The 12,100-nt window shown below is 43.9% G+C and overlaps 2 protein-coding genes across 2 annotated transcripts in view; both read left to right on the forward strand.

The window, feature by feature from the left end:
- Nucleotides 1-10,684, forward strand: part of LOC132403591 (NACHT, LRR and PYD domains-containing protein 1 homolog) — a 30,925-nt gene extending 20,241 nt beyond the window's left edge. The window contains exons 6-9 of the mRNA XM_059987017.1: nucleotides 747-2,457; nucleotides 5,968-6,054; nucleotides 6,150-6,317; nucleotides 8,602-10,684. Of these exons, the coding sequence (XP_059843000.1) occupies nucleotides 747-2,457; nucleotides 5,968-6,054; nucleotides 6,150-6,317; nucleotides 8,602-8,929 (2,294 nt within the window). The 3' untranslated portion in view covers nucleotides 8,930-10,684. The remainder of the gene's footprint in view (nucleotides 1-746; nucleotides 2,458-5,967; nucleotides 6,055-6,149; nucleotides 6,318-8,601) is intronic.
- LOC132403592 (fibroin heavy chain-like) lies at nucleotides 2,474-5,960 on the forward strand. The gene is made up of 2 exons (XM_059987018.1): nucleotides 2,474-4,525; nucleotides 4,556-5,960. Exon 2 carries the CDS (start codon nucleotides 4,709-4,711, stop codon nucleotides 5,717-5,719), a length of 1,011 nt encoding a protein of 336 aa, XP_059843001.1. The 5' UTR covers nucleotides 2,474-4,525; nucleotides 4,556-4,708; the 3' UTR covers nucleotides 5,720-5,960.
- Nucleotides 10,685-12,100: the final 1,416 nt, after the last annotated feature.

The raw sequence follows: 12,100 nt of genomic DNA on the forward strand, positions 1-12,100 counted from the left end.
AGAACCTTCTCCCTAGTTAAGGTAACTTCACACACTTCATGATCCCTGATACCTGGAACTGCCACCGTATTGCTGGAGCCTTCCACAGTGAAGACCGATGCAAAATACTTAAAACCATTTTGTTGTCCCCCATTACTACCTCTCTAGCATCATTTACCAGTGGCCTGATATCCACACTTGCCTCCCTTTTATACTTTATGTATCTGAAGAGACTTTTGGTATCCTCTTTAATATTATTGGTTAGCTTACTTTTGTATTTCACCTTTATCTTTTTAACTGCCTTCTGTTGGTTTTTAAAAGCTTCCGAATCCTCTAAATTCTCATTAAGTTTTGCTCTATTATATGCCCTCTCTTTGGCTTTGATGTTGGTTTTGACTTCATTTGCTAGCCTCAGTTGTGACCTCTTGCCTTTAGAATACTTCTTCCTTTTTGGGATTTACATATTCTGTGCATCCGAATTGCTTCCTGAAATTCCAGCCGATGCTGGTCTGCTGTCTTCCCTGCCAGTGTTCTTTCCCTGTCACCTCTGGCCAACTCCTCTCTCAAGCGTTTCCTTTACTTCACTGTAATACTGTTACATCTGACTTTAGCTTCCTTGCTTTTAATATTGTAGTCCTCTTGAAATGAATGCTAGCATTGCATTTGCTGTCATAAATGATGCCCATTTCTGATTTGTGCATTTTTAGCATTTTGTTAATCTGTAATAGAAAACTTATGCATTCCGAGAAATGTCTTTTTCTGTCCAGCTGCGATACAGAATTACAAGGAATACATCTTGAGCGACCAAGCACGTTCATTTTGCACAGTAATGCGAAAAAGATTCATGAACAACAACTCATTTGCCGGATCCATTAATACCATCACTGTAGAGGAACAGGACCCAGATGGTGAACTTATCAGAGCATGGGAGTTGAATACTGCAAAAGAAATGGAAGTTTCGCAACTGCTGTCTTTACTTCAGAAGGAAAAGTCATCGAAGAGAGTCCTGCTAGTGGGTGACACAGGAGTCGGAAAAAGTTGGGCTGTGGACAGCATGGAGCAAGACTGGGCATCTCATCCGAGCCCTGGGTTGTATTGTGTCATTGTTCTCAAGTTCTCTGACTTAAATAGGGTTCAAGGAAAGACCACTCTCCGGGAGCTTCTGAAGAACCAGTGCAAGCCTTTGTCATCAGTCCTAACACAGGTCCTCCAAAACCCTCAAGATGTGTTGATCATTTTGGATGGACTTGATGAATTTGGCTTTCAGCTGCAATGCGATCCTTTGGGTTCTGATCTGAACCTGGACAGTGTGGCTGAAGTAAGTGTTCTTGTTTCCAAACTAATATCCGGGCATCTCCTTCGAGACGCAAAGGTGCTGGTTACCTCCCGATGGAATACAAAGCAGTTAGAAGTTAACAAGAAGCATTTTGATCAGCGTTTTATTATCACTGGCTTTTCCAATGATGGGTTGAAAAGATATTGTGATATGTTTTATGGGGAAAAGGAGAAGGCAGCAATAATGTACCGATGCATTACAGAGAATGAGACCATCAAATGCCTGGCTTCGAATCCCCTCAACAGCTACATTCTATGCACCATTTTGGACAGATGTTTCCACTGCCGTGATGTAACGGCAGATTCACCAATGACGAACAGTAAAGTTTTTAAATTGTTGCTTTGCTGTATGATTAACTGTAAAACCAATGATATTGGTGAGACTGACCTTGAGTATAAATCGTTTAAAGACACCATCCTGAAGGTAGGGCAACTGTCCTTTAACAATCTGCTTTCAGCAAAAGTTGAAATGAATGCAGTTGATCTGAAAACCTACAGAATAGACCAATCTCTGCTTTCAAAGTACCTCTCAAATCTTGTCCTGGAAAAGGAATGTAATGGTGAAAGTTCTTTTCAGTTCCATCACGTAGTGCTGAAGGAACAATTTGCGGCTTTGTATTGTGCAACCGTACTGGATAACGATCCCGTAGAGTTGGTCAAATGTCTGGATCTTTGGTGCTTTGGGAAGAGGCCACAAAATCAATTGAGTCAACTTTATCTGCAGTCATTCCGCCCCGAACACACCGAAAAGCTGTACAATTTTACCAGGTTTCTCATGGGCTCCTTAACAGCAAGAAGCGAAGGCAAGTTGTGGAACAATACAGTTTCTCTCACTCCTTCTGTGGCCAGGGCTCTCAGGACGTGGTTTAAAACCAGCCTTCAGCGAGATATTAACAAGGCAGAATTGCTGAATTTAATGCATTGTCTATTTGAATTGCAAGATCCGTGCATCACAACTGATGTGTCTCCATACATGAAAAGTATAGATTTTTTCAATATGTCTTTGAGCCCGCCGGACCTGTCTGCTTTACGTTACTGCTTGAAACACTGTGCAGTGGAAAAGTTGGATCTGAGGCTCTGTAATATCGGTGATGAAGGGATAAAGCAGCTGATGGATGTGCTTTCCAAATGCAAAACACTTTTGTGAGTAATACTTTTCTTAAGACTATTAAGCACAAGTTGCAGTAATTTATTTTGTTGTGTACTCTGCGTATATGCTGTTCACATTCTCTGTCCTGAATTTGGTGATTCTGTTCTGTCCTGACCAAAGTCTGTTCTTTCATGTGGCGATGCCACTTTTCAAGGCAAGAATGGCATAGACACTACCAGTGCAATAAATACCAGTGTAGTGTAGCAGTTAGCGTGATGCTATTACAGCTCAGGGCATTGGAGTTCAGAGCTCAATTCCAGTGCCCTCAGTGAGCAAGATTATATGTTCCTTCCCGTTTCTGTGTGGGTTTCCTCCAGCTGAACCAGTTTCGCCCCACACTCCAAGGTTATACCAGCTATTAGGTTAAGTGGTCATTTTAAATTGTCCCATGATTAGGCTGGGGTCACTGGGCGGTGCGGCTCGAAGGGCCAGGGAGGCCTGTTCTACACTGTATCTCCACCAGTTACATGGTGCCATCATAACCCTCCCCTCGACCATTCCTGATGGCATAACCATTCTGTTTGCAAAGACTTTATTGATCTCTATAAAGAGGTCTCGTTTCCTTTGGTGCAAATCTACTTGCTGGGGGATATGGTCTTTCTGTAAATCGTAGTCCACTGCACCTTCAATTGAACAGCAGCAATATTCGCTTTCAACATTTATTCCTGAATCAAAGCAATTTGACTACTCACATCACACTGTTTCAAGAATCACCCCTTGTAATAATGAAGAGTGAGGCACAGAGGATCTGTATTTACCGACAATTAACCTTTATAGTCTAAGCTGAAAGGAACATGGATGTGCGTACACCCTTCTGAAATCCCTGACCCTCCATGAATAGTCAATGAAGAGAAAAGGTATTACCGGGAGAGGATTCTACACTGGTCGGGTGTTCCTCATGGTCCCGATCTCCACGTGTCTGTGGGGTCCTCCTTATCCGCGGTGGTTGGTCTCTGGCTGTTGGAGAGTTATCGCCCCTGCGTATTTAGAGCTCCTGAGTCTTGTACGGTTCCTCATCAATTGAACCACTGGGTCTCCATCCCAGTGGCTCAAGGTCACCTGACCTACCTGGGTCACCCTCTTACTGGTCATTGTACAGGGCTACAGCCAACATCATTTCATAGTTCCGCTCACCCCAGCCTTATATTTGTGTCTCTCAACTCTGACTGGTCCAAACCAGTTAAATGAGGCGAACCAGACATGGAGATTACAGATTGCTTCTTTGGGAGGTCTGGCATTTTACATAAGTAGATACTCATCTGGGAATGGTCACAGATTTAGCAGGTAATCACCTGAGTGAGGTTCCTTGTGCCAAGCACCTGTGCACGCTCCTCCAGAAAAACAGGATCTCCCAGTGGCCACCCACTTTAATTCCACTTCCCATTATTCTGACATGTCCATCCATGGCCCCCTCTGCTGTTGCAATGAAGCCACACTCAGGCTGGAGGAGCAATGCTTTATATTCCGTTTGGGTAGCCTCCAACCTGATGGCATGAACATCGAGTTCTCTAACTTCTGGTAATGCCCCCCCCACCACTTCACCATTCCCATCCCATTTAACCTCTCTCACCCCATCTCCTTGCCCACCCATTGCCTCTCTCTCTGGTGCTCCACCTCCTTTTCTTTCTTCCATGGCCTTCTGTTCTCTCCTATCAGAATCTCCCTTCTCCAGCATTCTGTCTTCTTCACCAATCAACTTCCCTGCTCTTCACTTCTCCCCTCCCCTCCCAGTTTCACCTATTAACTTGTGTTTCTCTTCTCCGCCCTCTGACTCCTCATCTCCTTTTCTCCAGTCCTGCTGAAGGGTCTCAGCCAGAAACATCGACTGTGCTCTTCTCCATAGATCCTGCCTGGGCTGCTGAGTTCCTCCAGCATTTTCTGTGTGTTGTTCATATTTCCAGCATCTGCAGATTTTCTGTTGTTTATAACTGAACCTCTTGACCATGCCTGCATGCTTTTGTGCTTTGAGTTGCTGCCACATGAATGGCTGACTAGGTATTTGCATTAATGAGCAGGTTTACAGTTTATCTAAAAGTAAATGGTCAGCCAGTGTATCTACAGGTATAGTGTGAGCACCAGGTGTGCGTACAGGTATAGTGTGAGCACCAGGTGTGCGTACAGGCACAGTGTGGGCACTGGGTGTGCGCAGGTACCATATGGGCACCGGGTGTGCGTACAGGTATAGTGTGAGCACCAGGTGTGCGTACAGGCACAGTGTGGGCACTGGGTGTGCGCAGGTACCATATGGGCACCGGGAGTGCGTACAGGCACAGTGTGGGCACCGGGAGTGTGTACAGGCATAGTGTGGGCACCAGGTGTTCATACGGGCACAGTGTGGGCACCGGGTGTGCGTACAGGCATAGTGTGGGCACCAGGTGTTCATACGGGCACAGTGTGGGCACCGGGTGTGCATACAGGCACAGTGTGGGTACCAAGTGTTCATACGGGCACAGTGTGGGCACCGGGTGTGCGTACAGGCACAGTATGAGCACCAGGTGTTCATATGGGCACAGTGTGGGCACCAGGTGTGCGTACAGGCACAGTGTGGGCACCAGGTGTTCATACGGGCACAGTGTGGGCACCAGGTGTTCATACGGGCACAGTGTGGGCACCAGGTGTGCGTACAGGCACAGTGTGGGCACCAGGTGTGCGTACAGGCACAGTGTGGGCACCAGGTGTTCATACGGGCACGGTGTGGGCACCGGGTGTGCGTACAGGCACAGTGTGGGCACCAGGAGTTCGTACAGGCACAGTGTGGGCACCAGGTGTGCGTACAGGCACAGTGTAGGCACCGGGTGTGCGTACAGGCACAGTGTGGGCACCAGGTATTCATATGGGCACAGTGTGGGCACCGGGTGTGCGTACAGGCACAGTGTGGGCACCAGGTGTTCATACGGGCACAGTGTGGGCACCGGGTGTGTGTACAGGCACAGTGTGGGCACCGGGTGTGTGTACAGGCACAGTGTGGGCACCAGGTGTGCGTACAGGGTCAGTGTGGGCACCGGGTGTTCATACAGGCACAGTGTGGGCAGCAGGTGTGTATGGGTACTGTGTGGGCACCGGGTGTGCGTACAGGCACAGTGTGGGCACCAGATGTTCATACAGGCACAGTGTGGGCACCAGATGTTCATACGGGCACGGTGTGGGCACCAGGTGTGCGTACAGGCACAGTGTGGGCACCAGGTGTGTATGGGTACAGTGTGGGCACCGGATGTTCATACAGGCACAGTGTGGACACAGTTGAATTCAAACTGATTTGTGTAGCAAATATTTCCCTCCCCCTCCCCCCGATAGAAACAAGATCTCTTGATCATATAGCCATCTGAAGATTATACTCATTTTAACTGTCTTTCTAAGATTATAAATAATAGAAAGATATTGCTTGTTATTTCCGCTCTCCTGACTGTGCCCCAGGTGTTTCGATTCAGGCAGAGTCCTCCTGGTCAGCGGTTTGTGATGCTGGGGTTCTCCAAATTAATTGTTTTCATTGCCTTCTTTTCCAGGATAAGCTCCAACAAACTGACCGAGGAGTCAGCAGAGATTTTGAGTGGTATCCTTCAAGACCCAAAATGCAGAATAGAGATGCTATCGTGAGATTTTTCATCACATAAATCTTCATGTAAAATTTTTCATATTTCAATCAAAACCATAATCCCTCATATTTGCTGTTTGGTTCTGTTTACAGGAGTGGTACAAACCATTTTGGTTCCACAGGAGCTGGGTTTTTGTGGAAAGCTCTGGCAGGAAACAAGAGTCTCAAAGTGCTTCGTTTGTATGACAATGGGATCACAGACGATGGCACAAAGGACATGACCCAGTACCTGAGACTGAACACAACTCTCCAGAAACTCTTGTAAGTATTTGGTAGATGTGTGTGTGCCTGTGATAAGCAGTTTATTTCAAAACTACCCGCTCAACGTGTGTCACTTTCCCTGAATGTGAGACATGTGATATAACTGTTAAGTTCTTTTCCTATCACTGCCTCTGTGGCGATCCGTAACAGCCAAGGAGCAGCTGGTAACACAGATATAGACATGGCTATAATGTGTTTTTCTAAGTACAGGGGAAGGAGAAGAGAAAGATTGTAAGTGCATTTTTACTCAAAACTCTAACTGACACTCAAGTTATCAAAGGCTGACAAAAATGAGGTATTTCAGTAGAAAGCAGGGACATGGTTCATGTAATCAAATGAAAAAAAAAACAGATGTGGATTTGGATATTGTACAGAAGAGGACAAAGGGCAAAACATGGATTTCTGGTAACTCCCCTCTCCCCCTTTTCTCTTTCTCCATTCCCTATTCTGACTCTGTTTTTACTCCTTCTCCTCACCACCCTCTGCTGCCCCTCTTCCTTCCCTATCTCACATGGTCTACTGTTTCCTTCAGCCCGTCACATCTTCCACCTATCACCTCCCGTCATCTCTCTTCATCCCCTCTCCCCATCCACACCTATAACCTGCTAGCTTGCAATCCTTCCCTTTCTCCCACCTTCTCATTCTGGCTTCTTCACCCTTCCTTTCCAGTCCTAATGAGGGACAAAATGTCAGCTGCTTATTCCTCTGCATTGGTGCTGCCCAAGCTGCAGAGTTCCTCCAGCATTTTGTGTATGTTACTTTGGATTTCCAGCATCTGCTGAATCTCTTGTGTTTATGAATTGTTTCTATTGTTTCAGCAAAGATTGAGAGGGGACAGAATTAAAATACTGAGCAAAAATTAAAATCCAAGGAAATAAGAAAAATTTTGTTTATTCTGCAGATTTAATGCATCTTTTCAAAGGAGATTCATAAATACATGAACAATAGATTCACGTGTTTGCTGGAAAGATCAGGAAGTGTGACCAGTTAAAAAGTTTTGAAGTGTCTGCATGGGCACAGTGGGCTGATGGGTCACTTACTCATTGTACAATTCTGAGTTTATCAAAACCTGGGCAATGAAGTGAAAAAGGTGTGTCATCACTGATCAACTGGCCTCTGAAAGCACACACCCATTCCTCAAACATACTTTATTTTACTTGTGCACAAGTAGAACAGCGTGACCCTTGTCACCCACACTGTTCTGAAGTCAGGAAAGAAAAATGCTATTTTCAGGCACAGTTATGTATATTGACCATTTGGTAAACTATGTATACTTAAATTTATAACTTGCAACATCAATCGACATTCACAATACAGGTGTTAAAAGTCAATAGAAACTACAAACTATGTTACTTTGAATTTAGTAAAGGAGTTGTCCCTTTGTTGGTCTGTGTATTTTGTTCTATCCTTCTCTCATCTGCAAGAAGCCAAAATGGCTCTGGTAATCTGTTATATATCATTGAAGCTATGCTTTTCAAAGACCTTTATTGCCTGGTCTGTCTGCACTCTCTCTGCAGTCTGTCCTTGCCCAGACATTATGTTAACCCTTGCCTTACTACAACTTGCACAGGTGGTCAAAACTGAGTTTTCTTGATTCTTGGTTTACAGTACTGTGCAGAGGTCTCAGGCACATGTATATAGCTAAGGTTAGTAATGTTATTATTGCAAAAAACCCAATTCCATGGGTGTAGGTGAGTAATGATAAACCTGATTGACTGTTGTCTGAGGCCTGATGGACTGAGAACAGGAAGGGGGCTGGAAGAGTGGACTCATGGTTGGGAAAAAGGGAAAGGAAAGGGGAGGGAGTGGTAAGCATCAGAGAAATGATCAATAAGCCAATTGTTTGTAATCAAAGCCCCGGAATTCCTTCTCTGCCACCTGTTCCACACCCTTCCCGTGGCAATTCTCCCTCACCATTCCCAACTTCCTTTGCACCCACCAGATTTACAAATTTACACGTACAGCAAGCTGGAGAAACTCAGCAGGTCGGGCAGCATCCGTGGAAATCAGCAGTCAACGTTTCAAACATTGACTGCTTGTTTCCACGGATGCTGCCCGACCTGCTGAGTTTCTCCAACTTGTTGTACATGTTGCTTTGACCACAGCATCTGCAGTGTACTTTTTAGATTTACAAACTTGATTTCCGCTGTACGTTGACAAATACAGTGCTGTGAAAAGGTGCTGTGACACCTTAGCTGTATATATGTGCCTAAGACTTTTGCACAGTACTGAATATACATACACGTGAAGCATCTGCTAAAGATAATTTCCTTGTTGTTTTCAGTGTATGTGCAAACAACTTCAGTGATGTTGCACTGAGAAACATTGCACAGGTTGAGGAGTCATGTTGTGGGCTTCAAGTCATCACTAAAATCAAAGATGATGAAGAACTCTTTCTCCGAGTTGAAACGCAAGTCGAAGAACTGCTCTCTTCCTATCTGAAATATGACAAGGAATGGCTTCAGAAAATACTGACTACGATTTTAAAAGACCTGGAGGATGACAGCTGCGTACCTGACCAAAGTACCTGTGCTAGGGTGACAAAGGTGAAAGCAAATATCAACAAGCTTCTTCAGAAGAGCAAGGATACAAGGATTAATGTTCCGCCCTGAAAATAGGGTGCGGCTCATGACCACTTCATCCCTTCTTTCGCAGTATACCATATAATCACCATTGTTTTTTCCTGGCACTCTTGTTGATTATCAACTACTGTTTAAAGGTACTGTTTAAGATGATGCCAAGCTTTGAGTTCTTGAGCTTATGACTCAGGTTTAGTTTTTTGTGCTTTGGTGGAGTTTGTTGGAAACCATTGTTTTTTTAAAATAACAAGCCCCTTCTCCTGTCAGTAGGAACAGTTCCGCCGGGCTTAACAGCTAAGCCTTTGTCAGAGGCTATTTGAGGTGCACGCCATACCTCCACCCCCCCCCCCCCCCCCCAACTGGCTTTCACAACCGTGATATTTCAGTGAAATCTACTCCTGGGCTTTTCCTTTTCCTGTGCTGAAGAAGGGTTTTAGCCCAAAACATAGACTGCACTTTTTTTATAATATACATGTTTGTAATATACATAAGTGATCTGGATGATGGGGTGGTAAATTGGATTAGTAAGTATGCCGATGATACTAAGGTAGGAGGTGTTGTGGATAATGAGGTGGGTTTTCAAAGCTTGCAGGGAGATTTATGCTGGTTAGAAGAATGGGCTGAACGTTGACAGATGGAGTTTAATGCTGAGAAGTGTGAGGTTCTACATTTTGGCAGGAATAATCCAAATAGAACATACAGAGTAAATGGTAGGGCATTGAGGAATGCAGAGGAACAGAGAGATCTAGGAATAACTGTGCATAGTTCCCTGAAAGTGGAGTCTCATGTAGATAGGGTGGTGAAGAGGGCTTTTGGAACACTGGCCTTTATAAATCAAAGCATTGAGTACAGAAGTTGGGATGTAATGCTAAAGTTGTACAAGGCATTGGTAAGGCCAAATTTGGAATATTGTGTGCAGTTCTGGTCACCGAATTATAGGAAAGATATCAATAAATTAGAGAGAGTGCAGAGACGATTTACTAGGATGTTACCTGGGTTTCAGTAATTAAGTTACAGAGAAAGGTTGAACAAGTTAGGTCTCTATTCATTGGAGCATAGAAGGTTGAGGGGGGATTTGATCGAGGTATTTAAAATTTTGAGAGGGATAGATAGAGTTGACGTGAACAGGCTGTTTCCATTGACAGTAGGGGAGAGTCAAACGAGAGGACATGATTTGAGAGTTAGGGGGCAGAAGTTTAAGGGAAACACGAGGGGGGTATTTCTTTACTCAGAGAGTGATAGCTGTGTGGAATGAGCTTCCTGTAGAAGTAGTAGAGGCCTGTTCAGTTGTGTCATTTAAGGTAAAATTGGATAGGTATATGGACAGGAAAGGAGTGGAGGGTTATGGGCTGAGTGCGGGTAGGTGGGACTAGGTGAGATTAAGGGTTCGGCACGGACTAGGAGGGCTAAGATGTCCTGTTTCCGTGCTGTGATTGTTATATGTTGCCGGACAGAAACCGCTGAGTTCCTCTAGCATTTTGTATGCGTTATGAGAGTTGTATTGTACAAAGAACTTTTGCAATAAATTGAACATTTTATAACTGAGATCATTGTGCTAGCACTGATTCTAGTCCTTTACACAGGCTAAGGGTGGATGGATGAGCTAGAGATCAACTCTTTGTCTTGCTAATGGGGGGTTGGTTTTGCCTGCTACTCCCCATGATATTCAGCTAACATAGATTCTTTTGGGGCACTGGATGGAGTAGGTCGTATTTTGGCTTTGCTCAGTTCATTTTCCAATTTTTTTCCCATCCTTTCACTATTTATATTAAAACGTTTGTAACACTTTTATATGCCTGAACTTTGGTTTTTAATCGCCGGAAATGAATACCAGAGAGCAAAAGGCATCAGTCGAAGGCAAGGAAGCCGGCAATGGAAGTGGAAGGAGAGACGGAGATCCTAAACTACTTAAACAATCTCCACTCACTTTGGAAGCTATGTCGAAGCTCCTGGACGATAAGTTCGATTAAAAAAAACTTTCTACTTTGGAAGTAGTATTAAAGGAGATTGAAAGCAGACTAGGAGCTCTCAAGCAGGAAAGTGAAAAACAACAGCGGCAAGTCGCTGAACTCGATAAAGCTGGAAGACGGAGATCGCAGATTTGATGCGATGGAAAAGAAATTAACTTCGACTACTCAAACACTGGAACAGTATAAACTCAAGATTATTGACCTGGAAAGTCGCAGTCGTAGACAGAACCTGTGAATAATAGGACCGTGAAGGTGTTGAGAGTGGTGAGCTTTTCTCAATTTTTAATGGACGTGTTCGGCTCTGAGGCTTTCTCTACTACCCCTATACTTGATCGTGCGCATCACGCTCTGAGAGCTGAAGCCCCAACCTGTTATACTTAGATTCCACTATGTGCAAACCAAGGAACATATAGTTCGAATTGCCCATCGGAAAGGGACCTCAAGTTTCGACTGGTTGCAGACTGTAGTCCTGAGGTGATGCGAGAAAGATTGCTTTTTGAAACGGTGATGTCGGAGCTTTATCAACCAGCTCTGCTATTTCCAGCCTGTTTAATGGTTGTTCTGCCTGACAAATCAGGTAAATGGTTTAAATCCATGGAAGAAGCTCAACAATTCCTTGACGATCAACGTTCGAACCCAGCTGTCTAATAAATTTACTGCCGCTTCAAGTCTGTATTCATTTGGTTTATAAGTTAATAATCAGTTCGAAGATTTAGACTTTTGAAGTTTGGAGGTTTTTGCCATTGCTTTGATAACACTCGTATTCTGTTTCGGAGTATGGATGTTTATTATGCTTTTACATTTAAGTTTCTTTTTTTTCCTTTGTTTATTATTTTCAATTGTTCGTCTTTTGAAAATAATTAAGGAATTGATTTGGTGATTAACTTTTTTTCTGATATACTAATAAGATTGTATTCTGTTTCAATTTTTGGGAGCTTGCCTGTTAAGATGTTTTGCTAATGGCTGATTTTTTAAAATCACTTGTTTGGTGTTGTTTATAGCATTCCCTTCTCAATATTTTGACGAAGGTGTAAGTTCACATTTTTCTCAATTTTTTTAGTGTCTATATTCATTTAGTTTATAAATTAATAACCAGTTTATAGATCTGACTGTTAGAGTTTGAAGTATTTTCTGATCAGAAAATCACAAGACAAAGGAGCAGAAGTGGACCATTCGGCCCATCGAGTCTGCTCTGCCTCTCCACCATGAGCTAAACTATTCTCCCATCTGGTTC

Source organism: Hypanus sabinus, chromosome 13 (assembly GCF_030144855.1).
Source record: "Hypanus sabinus isolate sHypSab1 chromosome 13, sHypSab1.hap1, whole genome shotgun sequence".
NCBI classification, from domain to species: Eukaryota; Metazoa; Chordata; class Chondrichthyes; order Myliobatiformes; family Dasyatidae; genus Hypanus; species Hypanus sabinus.

Excerpts from the sequence above, each read along its gene's own strand:
- LOC132403592 (XM_059987018.1), top strand. The coding sequence starts at position 4,709 with ATGGGCACCGGGAGTGCGTACAGGCACAGTGTGGGCACCGGGAGTGTG.